Raw genomic sequence first — 25,414 nt, forward strand, 5'->3', positions numbered from 1 at the left:
TGGAAGTCTGCAGGTACTTCTCTGTTCTGCTCCATTGTGATGACCTGTGCTCTCCCTGTGGTCTGTTCTTCTCAGAACTAGGGGAGGATATTTTTCTCCATTTGCTTAATGGAGATACTACATTCCAACCTCATTTTCCAAAGCCTACCACAATTTTGTAAACAGACTGCCTCACAGTGTTTTGACCCCCCCAAACAAAATGGCATTTTGATTTCACCTTTTACACTTTGTCAAAAGCATGGAGAGCTAACACAAGGTATCAAGTAGAAAATAATTGGATTAGCAATAGAATGAAATACTATTCCATCCTTAAAAAGGCAGGAAATTCTTACATAAACCACAACATGGGTGAAACTTGAGATTCACATTATGCTCTTAGCGTGAACTTAGCATCTTAAGTGAAGTAGGCCAGTAACAAAAAGACAGATACTGCATTAGACTTCTATGAAGTATTGAGAGCAGCAAAAATCAGGGACAGAAAGAACAGTGGTTGCCAGGAGTTGAAGGGAGGGTGGGGCATTATTACTTAGTGGGTATAGACTTTCAGTTTTACAAGATGAAATGAATTCTGAAGATGGACAGTGGTAATGGTAGCACATTACGAATATACTTAACACCACTGAACTGTAAACATAATGGTTACAGTGGTAACTTTTATGTGTGTTTTACCACAATAAAAAAATTTTGGATAAAAAGTGCCTAAATTGATAAGTGAAAAGTTGTTGGGTAAGAAGATAATCATGCAACATGAAGATATACACACCCACACTTAGCTTTCTAACTACATTCAAAAGGGAAAAGTAAACTTTACAGGGGAGAAATCTGTAACTCATCACCTTAACCAAATGATCAAACTCAGCATCACCAATAATGGAGCAAAGACATGACAGGTGTACACCATCACCTACCTAGTATTCCTGCCAAAAATGCATATTCTGAATCTAATCATGAGGAAACAATCACCTAACAGAGCTTCTGGGTCCAAACAAACAATTTAAAATTACATAATTGGGGAAATTTAAATTTCATTTCAGACTACGTACTGAGTAAAGTTGTGTCAGCAGTTAAATTTTCTGAGTGTTAATCTTTGGTTACAAAGAAGAGCATTCTTTATTATAGAAGAGTGTTCTCGATCTTGGGAGACATGCTGAAATATACTCCGGGAGTTGGTGATGGACAGGGAGGCCTGGCGTGCTGTGATTCATGGGGTCGCGGAGAGTCGGACACGACTGAGCGACTGAACTGAACTGAACTGACTGAAATTGTCATGACGTCTGCAATTAACTCAGTGCAGAGAGAAAAGACAAGTGTGGGGGCAAAAGGGTGACACCTGGTGAATCCAGGTGAAGCGTATCTGAGGTTCCTTAAACTATTTTTTCAGTGCTTCTGTAAGTTTGAGATTATTAAAAAAAAAAATTGACAGGAATGAGTCAAGGCATCTTCAGGGTTAATGCGTGGGTTGTAGCCTTTTGTAACCATCGGAGAAGGCAATGGCAAGCCGCTCCAGTACTCTTGCCTAGAAAATCCCATGGATGGAGGAGCCTGGTAGGCTGCAGTCCGTGGGGTCGCTAAGGGTTGGACACGACTGAGCGACTTCACTTTCACTTTTCACTTACACACATTGGAGAAGGAAATGGCAACCCACTCCAGTGTTCTTGCCTAGAGAATCCCAGGGATGGGGGAACCTGGTGGGCTTCCATCTATGGGGTCACACAGAGTCGGACACGACTGAAGTGACTTAGCAGCAGCAGCAGCAGTACTAGGTGGCTAAACATTGTGCCACATTTATTGAGCATCTACTGTGTGTCCAGTTCTGCTGTATGCTCAAGTCATCAGAAAAATGAGTAAGACATGGGGGCTCAGTCACTAGTGAAGTGTGACTCTACCTTCAGGGTAAACCCAGTGTGCCTTGGGAGCATTCCCTCTCAGGGAGTGTGGTGCTCACATAGTTCTTTTCTCAGAGGAGGCCTGAAAGTTAGGACTCTTTTTTTTTTTAGCTGCCTCAGGTCTTAATTGCAGGACTCAGGATCTTCACTGCATCAGGACTTTTACTCTGGCGCAGAGACTCCCTCGTTGTGGTGCACAGACTTAGTTGCTCCAAAGCAGGTGGGATTTTAGTTCCCCAGCCACAGATCGAACCCTCGTTCCCTGCATTGCAAGGAAGATTCTTTTTGTTTGTTTTTGTTTTCTTTGTAGTTTGCAAGGCAGATTCTTAACCATTGGTCCACCAGTGGAGTCCATGTGAGGGCTTTGTGTTCAGTAAAGGGGACACTAGGCAGGAAAAGCAGCAAGTGTCCACCCAGGCACAGAAGCCTGGAGAAGCACACTGCACAAGGGGGCTCTAACCGAGACATGGAACGGGGGCTGCAGGAGATGAGTCTGCAGTGAGGCAAACTGCCACCTCATAACAAGCCTCATTTGCTCTGCTGAGGATCACAGACTTTGTAGGCAACAAGAGACCAACGAGGTGATATAAATGGAGAAATGACAAATGGTCAGACTTGTGTTTTAGAATCATTGTTATGACAGTTTGACAGGAGTGGGTAAAAACTGGAAGGGGGGAATATTTGTCCAAGTGGAGAGGAGACAAGATATGAGAAGCATTTGGAAATGGAAACCAGGAGTGTATCAGATATTGGGTGTATTTGAGGAATTGTTTTTAAGAGACTGGGACTTTCAGCTTAGTCACCGTGATTCTGAGAGACTAGAATGAAGAGAGGCTGGAGGAGGACTTAGGTGATTACCTCTGGAGACCAGCGTGCAGGGGATTGGCAGAGAAGATGGAGCTGAAAAGGGAAACCGAAAGAAACAGGAAGAAAACAGAGAAGATATTTGATCATGGAAGCCAAGGGCTGAGATGGAGGGAGTGGTCACAGTGTTAGCTATGGAAGATGGCAAGTAGGATAATAGACAAATTGTTCTTTGGATTTGACAGGACGGTCATTGGGCTCTTTGCAGGGAGCAATTCTGGTGAATGACTGGGCAGAAGTCAGGTCACAGTGTACAGAGGAATGAATGGGAGGTGAGAATATTGAGACCATGCTTTTAAGATGTTTGACAGGATGGCTAAGACTAGTGGGCAATAGCTGTGTAGAGAGATGTGGAGAAGGGAGATTTTGCCTTTTCCGTTTAAATGTTTTCACGTGTTGATGTGGATTATCTTGTGAAAAGAGGGTCAGGTGGTGGAGCAGAGAGTCCCAGAAACAATGGAAGGAGATGAGCACAAAGGCAGGTGGGGCTCAGCAACTGCTCTCTGAGCTGTGCCCAGCACACAGTAGGCACCAGTATATGTTTGGATAACTGAATGGAAAAGGGAATGAGTAGTTCTGAAACCTGTATTTCCAACGTGTGAGTAGGCTGTAAAATCAATTTAACAGGAATTCATCATCATTTTTACCTTAATGAAATAGAATAGAGTTTAAATATCAGAGTGATTACCTGTGGTAAAGGTAAACATTGCTTCTTAAGTGAAAGTCACTCAGTTGTGTCCGACTCTTTGTGACCCCATGAACTATACAGACCGTGGAATTCTCCAGCCAGGATACTGGAGTGGATAGCCTATCTCCTCTCCAGCGGATCTCCTCAACCCAGGAATCGAACTGGGGTCTCCTGCATTGCAAGTGGATTTTTTACAAACTGAGCTATCAGGGAAGGCCTGATATGTTTAAGAAGAAACATTGCTTCTTAAATCATCCCATATATGAAGTATGCTATGATTACATTAAATGAGATTGTTGTTTTTTTGAAAGCCACTCCTGTGGCAAACACAAAGATAAGTACACTGGCTTATAACTAACTTAATCTGTTTTACACATAGTAGAATCCCCAGTGCTTTGCACACAGCAGATCTCAATAAATTTTGGCTGAATGAGTGGGGGCAAAGGTAACAGAAGAAGTTAAGGGGGTTTATTTTAACATGGTTCCAATAGATTAGTTTATATAATAACATGAGAGGCTGTTGAGCACAGGAATTTCCTGTCTTTAGCTTTTCCATATGCTGCAGATTGAGCAAGTCATCTATACTGACTTCAGTTTGCATGTCTATTATTAGTCTTTCTCAACTGGAGCTCCTCATATGAACTACAAAACACAGAAAATAATTTCAGTGACTATTTTCTTGATTCTTCCCGGGATGATATATAAGTGGTGTCATTCTTAATACATAGGGGAAAAAATATTGATTGAATGAATCATTTCATAGGAGTAAAAGAAGATGGGGTTGAAGAGATATGAAAGTGCCTTGAAGATGGAAATGGGAGAGGTCAGTCCAGACCAAGAAAAAAAGCATTAGCAAAGATGGGAAAGTAACTGGGGGGAAGTAGGCTGGATGCAAACAGATTGGGCACTAAGACTTCAATGAGGACATTTGGAGGAGGGTGTGAAAGCCAGTGTGAGGAGTCTCTATACCAACGTGAAAAACTGTGTACTGAGCTATATCTGCCATAGCAGAATCAGACCATGCTGGCAGGCTCTGCTGCAGCTCAGTGCTTGGATGCAAGTCTCAGCTCTCACTTAGCAGCCGGGTTACCTTAGGCAAATTCCCTAACCTCCTTGTATTTCATCACCTCTTTGTACTTTGTAGCATGGGGATAGTATCACCACCTGTCTGTGTTATCATTAGATTCAACTGCTAATAGCAAAGTAGCAATAACAAAATAATACTAAACAAGATAGCCCTTTCCGTTCACATAAAAATAGGCAGTCCATGGTGAGTATGAAAGTTACACAATCATCAGGGCCCTGAGTTTACATCAGCAGTTCCCAAAATATGGCTTCCATATCAGGGTCCGACTCCAATCAGTACAACCACATTCTAACCAGAAGGAAGAAGAAAAAGCAATAGCACATCTTCAACCTGTAAGACACAGCCCAGCACTTCTGCTTTGATCCTATTGGTCGGAACAGTTCACATGGCAACACCCAGCAAGGAAAACTGGGAAGCATCATCTTTATTCTAGTCAGCTACATGGCCTAGTCGTCCAACTCCTGGGAGTTCTGCTCCCGAGAAAGAATAGACATTGGGGGACAACTAGCAGTATCTGCCCCCAACCTCACAGGCAGTGTGAAGTTAAAGGAAATGAATACAACTGAAGCTCTTAGCATGAATGAATCACTTAAAAGTGTTTTTGTTGTCTTATCCTCACCCTCCCCTCTGCATAACACCTGTACACCACCGAACTCCAAACAATCCTAAATTAACACTTCTATTAAAGTTCATGGGGTCACAAGAGTTGGACACGACCTAGCTACTAAACCAACACCAGTCTAGATTTCCCAGCCATGCCAATGTCAACACCTAGAGCCAGTGTTCCTATTGAAGGAGTCCTGAATCTTGCCAGTAACCCTTGCCAGTTCTGACATTGTGTTAGGAGCACCCTGAGGGTGGCTTTGGCACAAATGCATAAAAATGGGCAAAGAGGGAAATTCCCTCATGGTCCAGTGCTTAGTATTCAGTGCTTTCACTGCCAGGGCCTGGGTTCAATCCCTGGTCAGGGAACTAAGATCTTGCAAGCCTCACGGTGTGGCCAAAAATAAATTAATTAAAATAGGCAAAGATGATATGTGTAGACATAAAAGTAAATGGCCAAATTTTTAAATGCTCATCATGACTTCATAATTTTACAAAAATTACCATTTTAAGTAATTTACATTTTTCTTATTTCTATGGGTGACGCGACGCGAGAGACGCCGGCCCCGGCGGCGCAGAGGCGACGCGAGAGACGCCGGCCCCGGCGGCGCAGAGGCGACGCGAGAGACGCCGGCCCCGGCGGCGCAGAGGCGACGCGAGAGACGCCGGCCCCGGCGGCGCAGAGGCGACGCGAGAGACGCCGGCCCCGGCGGCGCAGAGGCGACGCGAGAGACGCCGGCCCCGGCGGCGCAGAGGCGACGCGAGAGACGCCGGCCCCGGCGGCGCAGAGGCGACGCGAGAGACGCCGGCCCCGGCGGCGCAGAGGCGACGCGAGAGACGCCGGCCCCGGCGGCGCAGAGGCGACGCGAGAGACGCCGGCCCCGGCGGCGCAGAGGCGACGCGAGAGACGCCGGCCCCGGCGGCGCAGAGGCGACGCGAGAGACGCCGGCCCCGGCGGCGCAGAGGCGACGCGAGAGACGCCGGCCCCGGCGCAACGAGCCACGCAAAGAGGTGCGGCCGTGAGGAGCTACCCCACGCCTGAGGCCAGGGCCGGCGGCCGAGAGGAGCTACCCCACGTCCAACAGGCGGTGGCTGCGCGGGCGCAGGAGGGCCGAGAGGAGCTACTCCGCGTTCAAGGTCAGGAGGGGGGGCCTTGAGGAGATACCCCTCGTCCAAGGTAAGGTACAGCAGCTGCACTTTGCTGGAGCGGCTGTGAAGAGATTTTCCACGACCAAGGTAAGAGAAACCGAAATAAGACGGTAGGTATTGCTAGGGGGCACCAGAGGGCAGACAAACTGAAATCATAATCACAGGAAACTAGCTGATCTAATCACATGGACCACAGCCGAATGTGGTCCCCTGGAGAAGGGAATGGCAAACCACTTCAGTATACTTGCCTTGAGAACCCCGTGAACAGTAACAAAGGGCAAAATGATAGGATACTGAATGAGGAATTCCCCAGGTCGGTAGGTGCCCAGTATGCTACTGGAGCTCAGTGGAGAAATAACTATAGAAGGAATAAAGGGATGGAGCAAAAGCAAAACCAATACCCAGTTGTGGATGTGACCAATGATAGAAACAAGGTCCGGTGCTGTAAAGAGCAATATTGCATAGGAACCTGGAATGTTAGGTCCATGAATCAAGGCAAATTGGAAGTGGTCAAACAGGAGATGGCAAGAGTGAATGTCGACATTCTAGGAATCAGTGAACTAAAATGGACTGGAATGGGTGAATTTAACTCGGATGACCATTATATCTACTACTGTGGGCAGGAATCCCTTAGAAGAAATGGAGTAGCCATCATGGTAAACAAAAGAGTCCGAAATGCAGTACTTGGATGCAATCTTAAAAATGACAGGATGATTTCTGTTCGTTTCCAAGGCAAACCATTCAATATTACAGTAATCCAGGCCTATGCCCCAACCAGTAATGCTGAAGAAGCCGAAGTTAATCGGTTCTATGAAGACCTACAAGACCTTTTAGAACTAACACCCAAAAAAGATGTCCTTTTCATTATAGGGGACTGGAATGCAAAAGTAGGAAGTCAAGAAACACCTGGAGTAACTGGCAAATTTGGCCTTGGAGCATGGAATGAAGCAGGGCAAAGGCTAATAGAGTTTTGTCAAGAGAATGCACTGGTCATAGCAAACACCCTCTTCCAACAACACAAGAGAAGACTCTACACATGGACATCACCAGATGGTCAACACCGAAATCAGATTGATTATATTCTTTGCAACCAAAGATGGAGAAGCTGTATACAGTTAGCGAAAACAAGACCAGGAGCTGACTGTGGCTCAGATCATGAACTCCTTATTGCGAAGTTCAGAGTTAAATTGAAGAAAGTAGGGAAAACCACTAGACCATTCAGATATGACCTCAATCAAATCCCTTATGATTATACAGTGGAAGTGAGAAATAGATTTAAGGGACTAGATCTGATTGATAGAGTGCCTGATGAACTCTGGACGGAGGTTCGTGACATTGTACAGGAGACAGGGACCAAGACCATCCCCATGGAAAAGAAATGCAAAAGAGCGAAATGGCTGTCTGAGGAGGCCTTACAAATAGCTGTAAAAAGAAGAGAGGCGAAAAGCAAAGGAGAAAAGGAAAGATATAAGCGTCTGAATGCAGAGTTCCAAAGAATAGCAAGGAGAGATAAGAAAGCCTTCCTCAGTGATCAATGCAAAGAAATAGAGGAAAACAACAGAATAGGAAAAACAAGAGACCTCTTCAAGAAAATTAGAGATTCCAAGGGAACTTTTCATGCAAAGATGGGCTCGATAAAGGACAGAAATGGTATGGACCTAACAGAAGCAGAAGATATTAAGAAGAGGTGGCAGGAATACACAGAAGAACTGTACAAAAAAGATCTTCACGACCAAGATAGTCACGATAATGTGATCACTGACCTAGAGCCAGACATCTTGGAATGTGAAGTCAAGTGGGCCTTAGAAAGCATCACTACGAACAAAGCTAGTGGTGGTGATGGAATTCCAGTTGAGCTATTTCAAGTCTTGAAAGATGATGCTGTGAAAGTGCTGCACTCAATATGCCAGCAGATTTGGAAAACTCAGCAGTGGCCACAGGACTGGAAGAGGTCAGTCTTCATTCCAATCCCAAAGAAAGGCAATGCCAAAGAATGCTCAAACTACCGCACAATTGCACTCATCTCACACGCTAGTAAAGTCATGCTCAAAATTCTCCAAGCCAGGCTTCAGCAGTATGTAAACCGTGAACTCCCAGATGTTCAAGCAGGTTTTAGAAAAGGCAGAGGCACCAGAGATCAAATTGCCAACATCCGCTGGATCATGGAGAAAGCAAGAGAGTTTCAGAAAAACATCTATTTCTGCTTCATTGACTATGCCAAAGCCTTTGACTGTGTGGATCACAATAAACTGTGGAACATTCTGAAAGAGATGGGAATCCCAGACCACCTGACCTGCCTCTTGAGAAACCTGTATGCAGGTCAGGAAGCAACAGTTAGAACCGGTCATGGAACAACAGACTGGTTCCAAATAGGAAAAGGAGTGCGTCAAGGTTGTATATTGTCACCTTGCTTATTTAACTTATATGCAGAGTACATCATGAGGAACGCTGGGCTGGAAGAAGCACAAGCTGGAATCAAGATTGCTGGGAGAAATATCAATAACCTCAGATATGCAGATGACACTACCCTTATGGCAGAAAGTGAAGAGGAACTCAAAAGCCTCTTGATGAAAGTGAAAGAGGAGAGTGAAAAGGTTGGCTTGAAGCTCAACATTCAGAAAACAAAGATCATGGCATCTGGTCCCATCACTTCATGGGAAATAGATGGAAAAACAGTGGAAACAGTGTCAGACTTTGTTTTTTTGGGCTCCAAAATCACTGCAGATGCTGATTGCAGCCATGAAATTAAAAGACGCTTGCTCCTTGGAAGGAAAGTTATGACCAACCTTGATAGTATATTAAAAAGCAGAGACATTACTTTGCCGACCAAGGTCCGTCTAGTCAAGGCAGTGGTTTTTCCCGTGGTCATGTATGGATGTGAGAGTTGGACTGTGAAGAAAGCTGATCGCCGAAGAATCGATGCTTTTGAACTGTGGTGTTGGAGAAGACTCTTGAGAGTCCCTTATACTGCAAGGAGATCCAACCAGTCCATTCTAAAGGAGATCAATCCTGGATGTTCATTGGAGGGACTGATGCTAAAGCTGAAACTCCAATACTTTGGCCACCTCTTGCGACGAGTTGACTCACTGGAAAAGACTCTGATGCTGGGAAAGGTTGGGGGCGGGAGGAGAAGGGGACGACGGAGAATGAGATGGCTGGATGGCATCACCGACTCTGTGGACATGAGTTTGAGTGTACTCCGGGAGTTGGTGATGGACAGGGAGGCCTGGCGTGCTGTGATTCATGGGGTCGCGGAGAGTCGGACACGACTGAGCGACTGAACTGAACTGAATGGGTGAAGTAATTCTTATGCTTCTGAGTGCTCTTAACAGTTTCTTTATAAATATGGAAATCATCCTTTTGTCACAAACGTTCTTAAAAATAGGGTTTTCCACAGAACTAGAAGAAAAAATTTTAAATTTGTATGGAAATGCAAATTTTGATCCCAAATAGGCAAAGTGGTGTTGGAAAAGACTCTTGAGGGTCCCTTGGACTGCAAGGAGATCCAACCAGTCCATCCTAAAGGACATCAGTCCTGGGTGTTCTTTGGAAGGACTATTGGAAAAGTCCCTGATGCTGGGAAAGGTTGAAGGCAGGAGGAGAAGGGGACGACAGAAGATGAGCTGGTTGATGGCATCACCGACTCAATGGACATAGGTTTGGGTGGACTCTAGGAGTTGGGATGGACAGGGAGGCCTAGCGTGCTGTGGTTCATGGGGTCACAAAGAGGTGGACATGACTGAGCGACTGAACTGAACTGAGCCAAAGCAATTCTGAAAGAAAAACAGAGCTTGAGGAACCAGGTTCCCTGGCTTCAGACTATACTGCAAAGCTACAGTAAACAAAACAGTATGACACTGTCACAAAAACAAAAATATAGATCAATGCAACAGAATAGAAAACCCAGAAATAAACCCATGCACCTATGATCAATTAATCTATGGCAAAGGGGGCAAAACTATATAATGGAGAAAAGTCATGCTTTCAATAAGTGGTGTTGGGAAAACTGGACAGCTTTATGTAAAAAAAGAAACTAGAACATTCTCTAACACCATACACAAAAATAAGCTCTAAATGAGTTAAAAACCTTTATGTGAGACCAGATACTATAAAACTCATAGAGGAAAACGTAAGCAACATCTTTTTTGATTCATCTGCTGGAGTCAGTTCAGTTCAGTTCAGTTCAGTCGCTCAGTCGTGTCCGACTCTCCGCGACCCCATGAATCACAGCACGCCAGGCCTCCCTGTCCATCACCAACTCCCGGAGTACACTCAAACTCATGTCCACAGAGTCGGTGATGCCATCCAGCCATCTCATTCTCCATCGTCCCCTTCTCCTCCCGCCCCCAACCTTTCCCAGCATCAGAGTCTTTTCCAGTGAGTCAGCTCGTCGCATGAGGTGGCCAAAGTATTGGAGTTTCAGCTTTAGCATCAGTCCCTCCAGTGAACATCCAGGACTGATCTCCTTTAGAATGGACTGGTTGGATCTCCTTGCAGTATAAGGGACTCTCAAGAGTCTTCTCCAACACCACAGTTCAAAAGCATCGATTCTTCAGCGATCAGCCTTCTTCACAGTCCAACTCTCACATCCGCTGGAGTAGTGAAAATAAAAACAAAAATAGACAAATGGGACCTAATTAAACTTAAAAGCTCTTGCACAGTAAAGGAAACCATAAGCAAAACAAAGACAGCCCACAGAATGGAAAAAATTAGCAAATTAAGCAACTGACAAGGGATTGATTTCCAAACCATACAAACATCTCATGCAGCTCAATATCAAAAACAAACAAACAGCCCAATCAAAAACTGGGCAGAAGATCTAAATAGACATTTCTCCAAAGAAGACATATCTAAAAGCACAAGAAAAGAGGCTAAGCCACTAATTATTAGAGAAATACAAATCAAAACCCTAATGAGAGGGCTTCCCTGGTAGTTCAGTGGTAGAGAATCTCCCTGCTAATGCAGGAGACACAGGTTTGATGCCTAATCTGGGAAGATTCTACATGCTGTGGAGCAACTAAGCCTGTGAGCCCCAACTATTGAGCCCATTCTCTAGAGCCTGGGAGCCACAACTGCTGAAGCCCGTATGCCTTCGAGCCCTTACTCCGCAACAAGAGAAACCATTGCAATGAGAAGTCAGTGCACGGCAACTAGAGAGGAGCCCCCATTCACCACAACTAGAGAAAAGCCTGCACGAACAAAGACCCAGCACAAAAACAAACAAGTTTTAAAAATGGTCCACATCAAAAATAAATAAATACAATAATTTTTAAAAGCTACAATGAGATACCATCTTACATCAGTCAGAACAGCCATCATCAAAAAGTCTACAAACAATAAATGCTGGAGAGGTTGTGCAGAAAAGGGAATCCTCTAACACCATCGGTGGGGATTTAAATTGGTACAACCACTATGGAGAACTATATGGGGGTTTCCTAAACTAATCAAATCAGAACTACCATGTGATCCGGCAATCCCACTCCTGGGCATATATCTCATAAAGAACATAATTCAAAAAGATACACGAACCCAATGTTCATTATAGCACTTTTTACAATAGCCAAGATATGGAAGCAGCCTAAATGTCCATCAGCAGATGAATGGATAAAGAAGATGTGGTACACAGTGGAATAGCTACTTAGCCATAAAAAATAAAATAATGCCATTTGCAGCAACATGGATGGATCTAGAGATTATCATACTAAGTGAAGTAAGTCAGACAGGTAAATATCATGAAATCACTCATATGTGGATTCTAGAAAGATGATACAAATGAACTTATTTACAAAACAGAAACAGACTCATAGACTCCAAAATGAATTTACAGTTACCAAAGGGAAAAGGTAGAGGGAAGGGATAAATTAGTTTGGGGTTAACATACAGCTACCCACTCCAGTATCCTTGCCTGGAGAATTCCACAGACAGAGGAGCCTGGCAAGCTACAGTCCATGGGGTTGCAAAGAGTCAGACATGACTCAGAAATTAATGTTTACCATTTTAAAACATACACACACTATTATATATAAAATAGATAATTAATAAGGACCTACTGTATAACACAGGGTACTTGACTCAATATTGTATAATAACCTGTATAGGAAAAGACTATGTAAAAGAATGGATATATGTATATTTTAACTGAATTGGTTTGCTTGTTATTGTAAATCAGCTATATCACCAATATAAAATAAAAATTAAATTTAAAAAATAGACTTTCAAAAAAATAAACTTTTCCAGTATAATAATCACCAAAATCAGTGGAGCCAGGGATATGTGGCCTTGTGTTTGCTGAATAGTGACATACAGTGGGATTGAGAAAATACAGAAAGAAATTGTAATGGGAACCAGGTTTCTCACTATCAGGGAAGGAAATTATGGAGCAGGGGAAGCTAGACTAGACCTTGCTGGATTGGAACTGAAAGTTTGGTATAAACTCATGATCTTTCATAAAGATACCTATAGATATTGATACTGTGGTGGTTTTAAAGTAGGTCCACATTTTGGTGGGTTTTAAAAAAATTCTTTTCCCTTCAAAATGTATAGTATAATCTTGCCCTTGAATGTGGGCTGAACTTAATGTCTCATTCACTTCAGTCGCTCAGTCTGGCTCTTTGCAACCCCATGGACTGGAGCATGCCAGGTTTCCCTGCCCTTCACCAACTCCAGGAGCTTACTCAGAGTAAACTCATGTCCATTGAGTCGGTGATGCCGTCCAACCACCTCATCTTCTGTTGTCCCCTTCTCCTCCTGCATTCAATCTTTCCTAACATCAGGGTCTTTTCCAGTGAGTGAGTTCTTCCATCAGTTGGCCAGAGTATTGGAGTTTCAGCTTTAGCACCAGTCCTTTCAATGAATATTCACGACTGATTTCCTTTAGGATGGACTGGTTGGATCTCCTTGCAATCCAAGGGACCCTCAAGAGTCTTCTCCAACACCACAGTTCAAAGTCATCAATTCTTCAGTGCTCAGCTTTTTTATAGTCCAACTCTCATGTCCATACATGATTACTGGAAAAATATAGTTTTGACTAGTTGGACTTTTGTCAGCAAAGTAACGTATCTGCTTTTTAATATGCTGTCTAGGTTGGTCATAGCTTTTCTTCCAAGGAGCAAGTGTTTTTTAATTTCATGGCTGCCGCCACCATCTGCAGTGATATTGGAGCCCAAGAAAATAAAGTCTGTCACTGTTTCCATTGTTTTCCCATGTATTTGCCATGAAGTGATGGGACCAAGATGCCATGATCTTTGTTTTTTGAATGTTGAGCTTTAGGCCAACTTTTTCACTCTCCTCTTTCACTTTCATCAGGAGGCTTTTTAGTTCCTCTTCACTTTCTGCCATAGGGTAGTATCATCTATGTATATGAGGTTATTGATATTTCTTCCAGCAATCTTGATTCCAGCTTGTGCTTCATCCAGCCTGGCATTTCACATGATGTACTCTACACATAAGTTAATTAAGCAGGGTGACAATATACAACCTTGACAAACTCCTTCCCCAGTTTGGAGCCAGTCTATTGTTTCATGTCTGGTTCTAACTGTTGCCTCTTGACCTGCATACAGATTTATCATGAGGTTGGTAAGGTGGCCTGGTATTCTCATCTCTTGAAGACCTTTCCATTGTTTGTTGTGATCTACACAGTCAAAGGCTTTAGCATAATCAGTAAAGCAGAAGTAGATGTTTTTCTGGAATTCTCTTGCTTTTTCTCTGAGCCAACGGATGTTGGCAATTTGATCTCTGGCTGCCAAGAGATCCAGCTTGAACACCTGGAAGTTCGGTTCACATACTGTTGAAGCCTGGCTTGGAGAATTTTATTACTTTGCTAGTGTGTGAGATGAGTACAGTTGTGCAGTAGTTGGAACATTCTTTGGCATTGCCCTTCTTTGTGATTGGAATGAAAACTGACCTTTTCCAGTCCTGTGGCCATTGATGAGTTTTCCAAATTTGCTGGCATATTGAGTACAGCGCTTTAGCAGCATTACCTTTTAGGATTTGAAATAGCTCAAGTAGAATTCCATTACCTCCACTAGCTTTGTTCATAGTGATGCTTCCTAAAGCCCACTTGACTTTGCATTCCAATATGTTTGGCTCTAGGTGAGTGATCACACCATCGTGTTTATCTGGGTCATGAAGATCTTTTTTGTGTAGCTTTCTTGTGAATTCTTGCCACCTCTTCTTAATATCTTCTGCTTCTCTTAGGTCCATACCATTTCTGTCCTTTATTGTGTCTATCTTTGCATGAAATGTTCCCTTGGTATCTCTAATTTTCTTGAAAAGATTTCTAGTCTAGACGTCTAGGTGACCTCCAATGCTAGGTTATAATAACGATATAAGAATTCACCTTATTTCTCTCTCTTTCTCCCTCTCTTTGCTTGACTTTGGAATCCAGTTACCAATTTGTGAGGAAGCCAGGGTCCCATGGCGGGCCATATGTAGGTGTTTCAGGGATAGCTCCTGACCGTGACAGCCAGCAGCAAGTGTCACACCTGTGAATGAATAACCTTTGGATGATTTCAGCCCCAAGGACCCAAACATCTTGGTACAGAAACAAGTCATTCCCCACTGTATGCACTTTGAATTCCTGGCCCTCATAAACCATGAGAGATAATACAGAATTATTATTTAGGCCACTAAGTTTGAGGATAATTTGTATATAATTAATATGTATTATATGTCTGCATATGTGTGTATTATGTGTTTGTACATACATATATTTCCTACCTCTGTCCTCTGAAAAATTCTAGAAACAATGATAACCCAGGAGCTATGATCATACCTAGCAGGCAGATCTTATTTTTGAAATAGCATTTTCTAAAGAAATATCTGATTCCGGGGCTGGGGCAGAGAAAGTACAAGATGAACTTGGAACATCTTATACAACAGAGTGCTCAAGTATGTCTAAAGGACTAAGAGCCAACTGGAAGGGGCTCCCCTGGCCATATCTTGGAACATGTGAATATCCAAATAAATAATGATCGTAAAGGACTATAACCCATTGAACTGGATCTAAAAGTTCATACTGATATATTGAATAAGTGATTGAATAGGAGGGAAGAGAAAGCTTTCCTTTCTGTAGGCTGTCAACTAATATTATTAATAAGTAAAAACCACTTATTAATTTACAGGGGAGAAATCTGACAAAACCAAGTGGTAAAAATTAAATTACGTCAATACATATGACAGCACATGCCTCCTGATATGAATCACTGAGATCACAGGATCACCTCTTGAATACTCTTGCTAAAGGTACATGACCTGAACCTAATCATGAAGTTACATCAGGCAAGTCCAACAGTGAGGGACATGCTACAGAGTAATTGATCTGCAATCTTCAAACGTGTCAAGGTCAGAAAAGTCAAAGAAAGTCTGAGGAACAGGTCCAAATCGAAGAAACTAAAGAGACATAATGGCTAAACAGAAAGTGTTATCCTGAACTTGATCCTGGGCCTACAAAGAATATAACTGGGACAACCAGCAAATTTTGAGTGAGGCCTGTGGATTAGATGGCAAGTGTATCAATGTTAATTGATGGTTGATTATATGGGAAGATGTCCCAGTTTGTTGGAAATTTGTGTTGAAGTGCTAAGGCTGAGTGATACAGTATGTTTGCATCTGACTCTCAAATGCTTAAAACATATGAATTTTATAGAGAGAAAGAATGGTAATACAAGTATGGTAAAGAGTTAACTGGGGAACCTGAGTGAAAGCATATATAGTTCTCTGTACTACTTGTGCAACTTTTTCTGTAAATTTTTTTTAAATTGAAGGATAATTGGTTTACAATGTTGTGTTAGTTTCTGCTGTACAACAATGTGAATTCACTATAGATGTACAAATATCTCCTCCCTGTTGAGCCTCCCACCACCCCATCCCACCCCTCTCGGTCCTCACAGAGCCCCAGTCTGAGCTCCCTGTGCTCTCCAGCAGCTTGTCACTAGCTATATGTTTTACAAACACGTGTATATATGTCAATCCTACTTTCTCAATTTGTCCCACCTTCTCCTTCCTTCGCTGTTCCACAGGTCCATTCTCTACGTCTGCGTCTCTATTCCTGCCCCGCAAATAGGTTCATCAGTACCATTTTTCTGTATTCCATATTTATGTATTAAAATGCAATATTTTTCTCTTTCTGACTCACTTCACTCTGTATGACAGTAAAAGGTTTTTGTTTTTTTTAAAATAGGCCTTCCTGGCTTTGTTGTTGGGCTTTTGACTTTAGAAGCTTTTCTAAAAATACTTCAGTTTATCTAGCTTTTCCCTCTTGATTTTCAGGTGATGTGTCTTGCTTGGGGTAGTCATTTGAAGAGGGTCCCTGGGTCCACAGCTAATTAAAGAGGAAAGGTGGTAAGTTTGACCCCATTTCTACAAGAGAAATACCAATGTGCACTTTTAACAGCAGCTTTTAACAGGAGCCACAGCTTAGCAGATGGAAATGGGGAGTCCCACAGCTTTGGTGCCCCAGGCATCTTTAGCTGAATTTCTGGCAAACATCTCAAGTTCAGCAGAGCTAAAATCTAGCTATCATTTCCTTCCAACCAGTCACTTCTTTGGACACTTCCCTATTTCTGACCGTCAGGTGTCCAAACTCAGGAGTCTCTGTTGTGTCCTCTCATTTTTCCACATCTAACCAGAAACTGGCATTCTTTACTCTTTGTGTCCTGCCAGCTCTCTATTCCAGACACTCATCCTTAAAGCCTGAATTGTCACTAGAGTCATCTCCATTTATCTCCCAGGTAATCAATAACCTAATCCTGTAGTAGAATTCTCAGGGACTTATCCCCCCAACACACACACAATGACCTTGAATTGTTCATTATATATAGTGTTACTTTAAACTGTGTTGAAACATAAAACCAAATATCAATTCCTTAGTGATCTCATTCAATTCTAAAATCAAAACAGGGACTTCCCTGGTGGTCCAGTGGCTAGGACTGTGTGCTCCCAATGCAAGGGGCCTGGGTTCCTTCCCTGGTCAGGGAACTGGATCCCATATGCCGCGACAAAAGACTCCTGTGTGCCACAACAAAGATCAAAGATCCCGAGTCCCCCAACTAAGACCCGGCCCAGCCAAACTAATTAATTAATTAACATTTTTCAAAAAAATCAGAGCTGTCTTGAACATTTTTCGTCAGGTATCTTTAAAAAAAATAAAATCAAAACAAATTTACAAACAAAATACAAACAGAAGCATAAGACTAATAAAATTCAAGTTAACATTGAATTTGACTCACCCCATAGTGGTGGCACATTGATCTTTTTGGAATTTCGGGTGTCTGTACTATCATAGGCATTGATGGCCCATTTTCCTACCATTTTCTTTTACTGAAAGTTTTACAAAACTTCAACTAGTACAGTCCACTCACCGGGAAACTGGCCTTTACTTTGACATAGATGCATCATTTATGGATTCATTCCTTCAATACTCTTGTCAGTTTGTGAAAAAGTAACTTGGTTTTATAAATTCAGACGCAGATATAGGCAATGAAATCATGACATCATATGGAAGTGAAAAAAGAAAGTGAAAGTGTTAGGAGTTACTCAGTAGTGTCTGACTCTTTGCAACCCCATGTGCGACCCCATGGACTGTAGCCCACCAGGCTCCTCTGTTCTTGGAATTCTCCAGACAAAAATACTGGAGTGGGTTGCCATTTCCTTCTCCAAGATATCTTCCCAACCCAGGTGTTGAACCTGGGATCTCCAGCACTGCAGGCGTATTCTTTACCATCTGAGCCACCAGGGAAGCCCTCATATGGAAATAAATGGTCATCTAGGTCTGAAATTTCATATATTAGAATTCGAAACATTCAGAGCAGCATTGTTTACAGTAGACAAAAAGTGAAGCAGCTCAAAGTGTTTATTAATGGATAAATGTATAAACGTTTGGAATATGCAAAAAAAAAAAGGAATATTATTCAAACTTTAAAAGAAAGGAAATTCTGACACATGGATAAACCTTGAGGACATTATGCTGAGTGAAAGAAGCCGGTCACAGAAGGATAAATACTGCAATTACACTTGTATGAGGTACTTAGAGTAGTCAAATTCATAGAGATAGAAAGTAGGTTGGTAGTTACCAGGGGCTGGGGCGGTGGGAAATGAGGAGTTAGTGTTTAATGGGTAGAGTTAGAGTTCAGCAAAATGAGGAGTACTGTGAATGTATATGATGACTGTGCAATGTGAGTGTATTAGTATTACTTAACTGTGCATTTAAGATCATTGAGATGGTAGATTTTATGTGTATTTTACAATAATTAAAAAAAATTAATGTTGGGACTTCCTTGGCAGTCCAGTGGTTAAGACTGCGCTTCTATTGCAGGGGACACAGGTTCCATCCCTGACAGGGTAAGTTGGATCCCACATGCTGTGGGATGCAGCCAAAAATAATTTAATGTTACCATCAGGTGAAAGATCAGGGCTTGTAGACAGTTCCTGGACTCTAGGGCTCTGGATGGATATTACTGTAGACCCCCATCTCCAGTGCACACTACTTTACTGCATTCTCTACCCAATACCTCTCTCTAGCCTGGGATCCTCAGAGTTACCTTACTCTGACCCCTCACCACACTTCACTGTTAACTCTCAACACTCCTCCAGCTAACTGGAGCCCACCAGACTCAACACACATTTTCACCTCTCTGCCTTGGCCTGTCACCAACGGAAATACACTCTTCCCTCTGCTTATGTTAGCCAATCCTTCCATTCCGTTAAGCCCCTTCTCTTCCCCAGAGCGGAATGGTCCCAGACCACAGGGGCTTCTCCCCATCAAAAGGGGTCAATAGTTTCATTTAGTGTTAGTCACACATTCTACATTGTTTTATCACTTATTCTCCCAGTCACCCAACAAACATGTATTATGCATATGACGTATACATGGCAATGTGCTAGGCCCCTGAATCAGATGCTGTTTTCTGCTTTTTATCTCCTCTCATAACCCCTTACACATCTCACAAATGTTTACTGCAATGGTTTGGATGATATTGTAGTGGTCTGTAATGTCATATTTCACAGATGAAAAGCAAATTTTTAAACTACTGAAATCAAGAATAGTATAACCTCAGGATTTGCCTAAGTAACAGGATATTTTGTTGGTGGATGGTATCCACCATCCTTGTCTCAGTATCAGTTTTAAAAATCAGTTGTCAGGGGACTTTCCTGGTGGACCAGTGGCTAAGACTCCATGCTCCCAACACAGGGGTCTGGGGTTCAATCCCTGGTTGGGGAACTAGATACTACATGCTACGACTAAGACCTGTATGGTCAAATATATATAAATTAGAAAAAAAAAGCAGTTGTCAGGACAAGAAAGATTTCAGGACTGAATTCAAAGGGAACTCTGTCATAGGAGACCCTAGTCCTACTTACTGGAAGTTTCCATGATGATAGCAGTAATGTTATTTGATTGTAAATGCCTATGATCAAAGCACCAAGAACCTGGACTGTTTCCAAAATCCCCCTTGAATATGACTTACCTAAAAGACATCTGCACAAACACAAATAACTTTATTCACATGGTACAACAGTGTTTGAGTAGACAGAGTTTTAAGGACACTTAATACAATCAATTTCTTGAACTCACATTTGAGTTGCCCTGGGTATTTTACTTATAAAATTTTGCACATAGTCCACCTTTCTGCGCAAAGATAAAATATTATCCATGTTTGCTTAATTCCCCATTATTTTGCTGTTTCAACATGATTTTGTACCCCCAGTCATTTCATTCTAGTCTAAGGTTACATTTCTTTTGCTCTCAGCCTTTTTTGAGTTTCACTTTCTCTCTTTATGTAATCGAGTATAGCTTCGACCCATAGGATTGTCCTTTCCAAGGTCCACAACGATTACCTCCCTAGAAAATGTTACTCCTTTTAAGGGTCTTTTATGGTTATCAACAACTGAAGGACTTCCAATGACAGGTATGAGTGGTGTTTGCAAATAGTCATCCTGTAAGAGAATATAACAACTAGTATCAATGATAAATTTATGAATAAAACAAGTCCTGCTTTTAAAAATTATGGGTTATATGTACATTGTTAGTAAGAAACAGAAAAAGGATTTCTAAATGATACAGAAAGCAGTAATAATCCATAAAGATATAATTTTCATATTTCTATGGTTATAAAAGCACATACTGCTATATTCAAATAGCATCTGGCAACATGTGTTATTTTCTCTACAAAGGAGGTAAACCCAAGAGCCACCTGGATCACCATTCTGTCTCCAAGTGGTCATGGGTCTCATGTTAGGAGGACATGTGAGTTGTTGTTTTTAGGCAGCCCCAAACATGGAGTTCAAGAAGGCCCCGGCAATGTTTACAAGCTATTGTAGAAGGAACCCAAAAGTAGAGCAGGTGTTTGGCATCTGGTCCTGAGCCTGGCCATGGAGGAGGAGTGAGTTCAACAATTCATCTTATTTTCTCATTTGTAACATAAGAGGGTTGGCTCCCTAAATGATCTCCTCCAGCTCTAACATCTTAGGATTCTGAATAAAGCAAAATGAAAGGGAATTATTAAGAAAACCACAAATGTAAGGATGAAGAGGGAGCAAGTGTCCAGGCATGGCATGTGTAATTGGTTTAACAAAATGAACCAATAAACTAAGAAGGGTGGTTTAGATGATTGTCAACACTGCACTCCTTCCAGATACAAACCTAAGTTGCAAATAAGACCATCCTTCAATATACCTAACCAAGAAATTTACCTCTTCTTTAAACCCTAAGTGCCTCTTAACAGTAGAAAAGCCTATCACCTCTTGACCATTTTCTCCAGCATTCTCAGGCTTTTGCTTCTCTTTTATTTTGTTCTCTTCTTCACCCTCCACATCCTCTCTATTTCCTAAGGGTGTGGTCATCGCTTCTTTACTCTGTCTCTGGACAAGAATGCCATGCCTTGCAGGTGCAAGAGTCCTAGAAAATCAATCAGCAAGGTTTTTAAAATTCATGTGTCTTAACCATCATGGTCACACACAAAAATGGCATTCCACCACATCCTAAGGTGCAGACTTACTTTTCTTGGCCGTCTAAATTGTTCATCTCTGTATTAGCAGCTGGACAATCTTCACCTTCATTTTCTGTACAAGGACCTTTTTCTGTCTCTTCATCTGTCCTGCTTTGGGAACTATAATCACAAAGGAAAAAGTGTGGAGAAGAAAGAAAGATCTCGATGTTAAGACTTGGAAAGGAACTTCACTTTTAAGCAGGAAATTAGCATTTCTAAAACCCTGAAATAGAAAAAACAGATAGCTACAGCATTATTATTTGCTCTATTTTAAATTGCTTTATATTATTACTAGATACATTTGCTAGTGTGACTTAAAATCTGATCCCAATTTATCAGCATGGATTTATACCATTTGTATAAAAAAACCACCAATAAAAGGAAGATGCAACTGAGGCAAATTAGAAGGATGATGAAGAAAGTGAATGCTGTGGTTTCAAAGTTCATATGGTTAACTAGGAGACTCATCTACTCTCACAATCACAGATTGTCCAAATATGTTTTCCAGCTCAGTGTGAATGTAGTTCTCTTGTTCTTTAAGTTTTCTAGAAACAGAAGAATAAAAGGATGTTTTTATTGTTGTTCTTTTGATCAGCTTCATGAAAGATGCTCGGCTTGTTCTGGTGGTGTGGACTCACCCTGGTTAATTTCTGTCTATAAATGTGGTGGGGTTGAGGTGGCTAGAGGGGAGACTGAGCTGGGACACGTGGGACTCAGCTCATCTCCCCTCATCCCAAAAACTATCAAAATCCAGAGGACGGAGGAATTGGAGTAGCTGGAGCTGAGCCCAGCTCCCCATTCTTCTTTCTTCAGTGACATCATAGAATCATGGAACTGTTGAGTTAGAGGGATCATAGCATCAGCCCAACCCCACCCATCACCTAAAATCAGAAGAACCACAAAAACTCTCCCCTGGCCTGCAGTCTGTCTGTCCTCTCTGGCTACCTATTTTACACAGGTAATGTAGATGTTTCAGTGCTACTCTCTCAAGTCATCCCAGTTTCCTGCTTCTCCCGCTGTGTCCACATTGTGTGTGTCTCTATTCCTGCCCTGCAAATAGGTCCACCAGTACCATTTTTCTAGATTTCATGTATTTGCATTAATATATGATATTTGTTTTTCTCTTTTTGACGTTCTTCATTCTGTACAACAGGCTCTAGTTTCATCCACCTCACTAGAAAGAATTCAAATTCATTCCTTTCTATGGCTAATATTCCATTGTATATATGTAACACAGATTCTTTATCAGGTTGCTTCCATGTTTGGCTATTGTAAACAGTGCTGCAATCAACATTGGGGTACATCGGTCTTTTAGAACCATCCTTACTTCTTTTTTCCTATACTCTTTCCTTTAATTTTCTTTATTCCGAACATGTGATTAATTAGCTGTGTGTCCTAGAGCACTTACCTCTCTTTGCCTCAGAATGTTCATTGTTAAAACTAGAATAAGAGTAATTTACTAGTTACATACTAGCTTTATTATATGGATTTAGTGAGTTAATCTGAGTAAAGCTTTAAATGGTAACTTCTAAGTATTCCATAAGTATTTTACTACATTTAAAATTTTCTATGAATAGTCTCTGAATGGTATGTTAGCCTTACATAATTAAATATTACATTCAGGGACTTCCCTGGTGGCACAATGGATAAGAATCTGCTTGCCAATGCCGGGGACGTGGGAAGATTCCACACACCCCTGAGCAACTAAGCTCATGTGCCACAACTACTGATCCCGCGCTCTAGAGCCCACAAGCCACAACTACTGAGCTTGTGTGCTGCAACTACTGATTATGCATGCCTAGAATCTTTTGTCTAACAGTTATAAGAACTCTGCTAAGTATTAAATTCATATTACAGCTGCCTCTTTCACATCTCACATTGCTATTTAATGGGCATCGCAAATTTAACATATATCCAGAGGAACCCTTATGTTTCAAACTCTCACCACCAGGCAAACATGATTATCCTTTCTAATTTTTCTGATTTGGTAAATAGTGTCTATACCTCTATATTTCAGAATATGAAGGTTTCCTTGACATTCTTTTTTATTCACATATGCAACCCTCAACACATTGCAAAATTCTCAGTTCTACCTCCCCCAAATATCTTACATTTATGCATCTCTTTTCAAGTCCACTGCTGTCACCATTATACAAACCATCACCAATGCTTCTTCACACTATATTTACTTGTTACTCTATTCATTGCACATTTGTGCTACCCCTGAAATTTCATACCGCTAACGAGGTGATATTTTATATATTATTACAAATACCTCGTATCGCTCCTTTAAAAATAACTTGATTGAATTATAATCTAATTTAGAATAAAAAGGAATCCTTTTGGGATTCCTAGGTGGTTCAGTGGTAAAGAATCTACCTACCAAGCAGGAGATGGGGTTCAGTCCTTGGGTGGGAAAGATCTCCTGGGGAAGGAAAGGGCAACTGACTCCAGTATTCTTGCCTGGAGAACCCCATGGACAGAGGAGCCTAGCAGGCTATCGTTGATGGGGTCGTGAAAGAGTTGAACAAGACTTAGCAACTAAACAATGACTCTTTTATCTACTGTTGCTTTATATGATTTTCCTTTCCTTTCAAAAACCATTCCAAATCATTTTATTCTTTTCTGGCATTCATTGTACTTCATCAATACCGACTGTCTTTTGGTTCTTCAAACACCAATTATTTTCCCAGTGCAGAGAGAGACAAGCTATTTCCTCTATATGCAATTTGTCCCAATGATTTCCCACTAACTCTTCACCTGATTAACTCAACATGTACTTCACAGCTTAAATATCGCTTCTACTGAGAACTCTTTTCTGACTACCTGTTATAAATTAGGACCCCCTATATCACTATGGGTTTCCCTTATAGCTCAGTTGGTAAAGAATCCACCTGCAATGCAGGAGACCCTGATTCAATTCCTGGGTCAGGAAGAACCCCTGGAGAATGGATAGGCTACCCACTCCAGTATTCCTGGACTTCCCTTATGGCTTAGCTGGTAAAGAATCTGCCTGCAATGTGGGAGACCTGGGTTCCATCCCTGAGTTGGGAAGATCCCCTGGAGAAGGGAAAGGCTACCCACTCCAGTATTCTGGCCTGGAGAATTCCAGGGACTATACAGTCCATGGGGCCCCAAAGTGTCGGACACGACTGAGCGAATTTCACTTTCTATATCACTACTAAAGTTTTTATTCCTTGCACCATTTCTCAAGATTTGTAATTTTATAATGTTTTCCCACATGTTGCTTAATGACAATCTCCTTTAATATATGGGAAATAATATATGCAATGAGAAATAATAGATAATATAGATGGAAGATGGAGACGGTGATGGTAGGCTGCAGTCCATGGGGTCGCAAAGAATCAGACTTCACTTTCACTTCTCACTTTCATGCATTGGAGAAGGAAATGGCAACCCACTCCAGTGTTCTTGCCTGGAGAATCCCAGGGACGGGGGAGCCTGGTGGGCTGCCGTCTATGGGGTCGCACAGAGTCGAACATGACTGAAGTGACTTAGCAGCAGCACAGCAGCAGCATAGATGGAAGGAAAAAATAATATGAAGAAACTTTAATGTCGAGAGAGATAAAGATGAACAGACAAGTGTAATCTGTTTGGATGAAGTCAAGAAGTCTACCAATGGGAAAGAAAATAATGAATTAAGAGTGTTTATGAAGAAACGTTCTTCTGAAATAAAGGAAAATTATTCTCAATCTGAAAAGAGAACTATGCTATTGTTTTTTTTTTTAAATCAGTCCAGAAAATTGACATTTAAGTTCTAGGAAAAGAAAGAAATGCCTACATATTCAGGGAAAATGACAAATTATCTGCAAGGGTGAAAAGCTCTGGCTGACTTCAGCCTTTTCCACTGTAACATATGGGCCAGAATATAAAGAAATTATGTTTATAAAATTAAATGAAAAATAAATGTGACTCAATTATAAATTATCCAGCTGATATGAGTTTCAACTATGAAGACAATTAACAGACATCCTCAAACATCAGAAGACATAAGGAAATAACATTTAGTGACTTCTTGGAAAATTTTCCCAGTGGTCAAATGCAGCTAATTGAATATGGAATCAGAATGCAGAAACTGGAAAAGAATAAATTGTGGTAAAACGAATGATGATGAGCATTTAATTAATTT

General features: G+C 41.7%; 1 protein-coding gene across 2 annotated transcripts; it reads right to left on the reverse strand.

Moving 5' to 3' along the window:
• Nucleotides 1–20,038: 20,038 nt before the first annotated feature.
• On the reverse strand, nt 20,039–21,732 carry DEMA1 (DPM1 ER membrane anchor 1). Of its 2 annotated transcripts, none has more exons than XM_055399335.2 (4): nt 21,617–21,732; nt 21,274–21,384; nt 21,017–21,173; nt 20,039–20,212 (listed from the first exon to the last, which is right to left on the reverse strand). In XM_055399335.2, exons 1-4 carry the CDS (start codon nt 21,730–21,732, stop codon nt 20,039–20,041), a joined length of 558 nt encoding a protein of 185 aa, XP_055255310.2. The 2 variants fall into 2 exon arrangements, with proteins under 2 accessions (XP_055255310.2, XP_088697859.1); XM_088841733.1 differs by having other exon boundaries at nt 20,969–21,173.
• Nucleotides 21,733–25,414: the final 3,682 nt, after the last annotated feature.

Source organism: Moschus berezovskii, chromosome 11 (genome assembly GCF_049115385.1).
Source record: "Moschus berezovskii isolate FMDL1 chromosome 11, NW_MosBer_1.0, whole genome shotgun sequence".
In the NCBI taxonomy this organism is placed as follows: Eukaryota; Metazoa; Chordata; class Mammalia; order Artiodactyla; family Moschidae; genus Moschus; species Moschus berezovskii.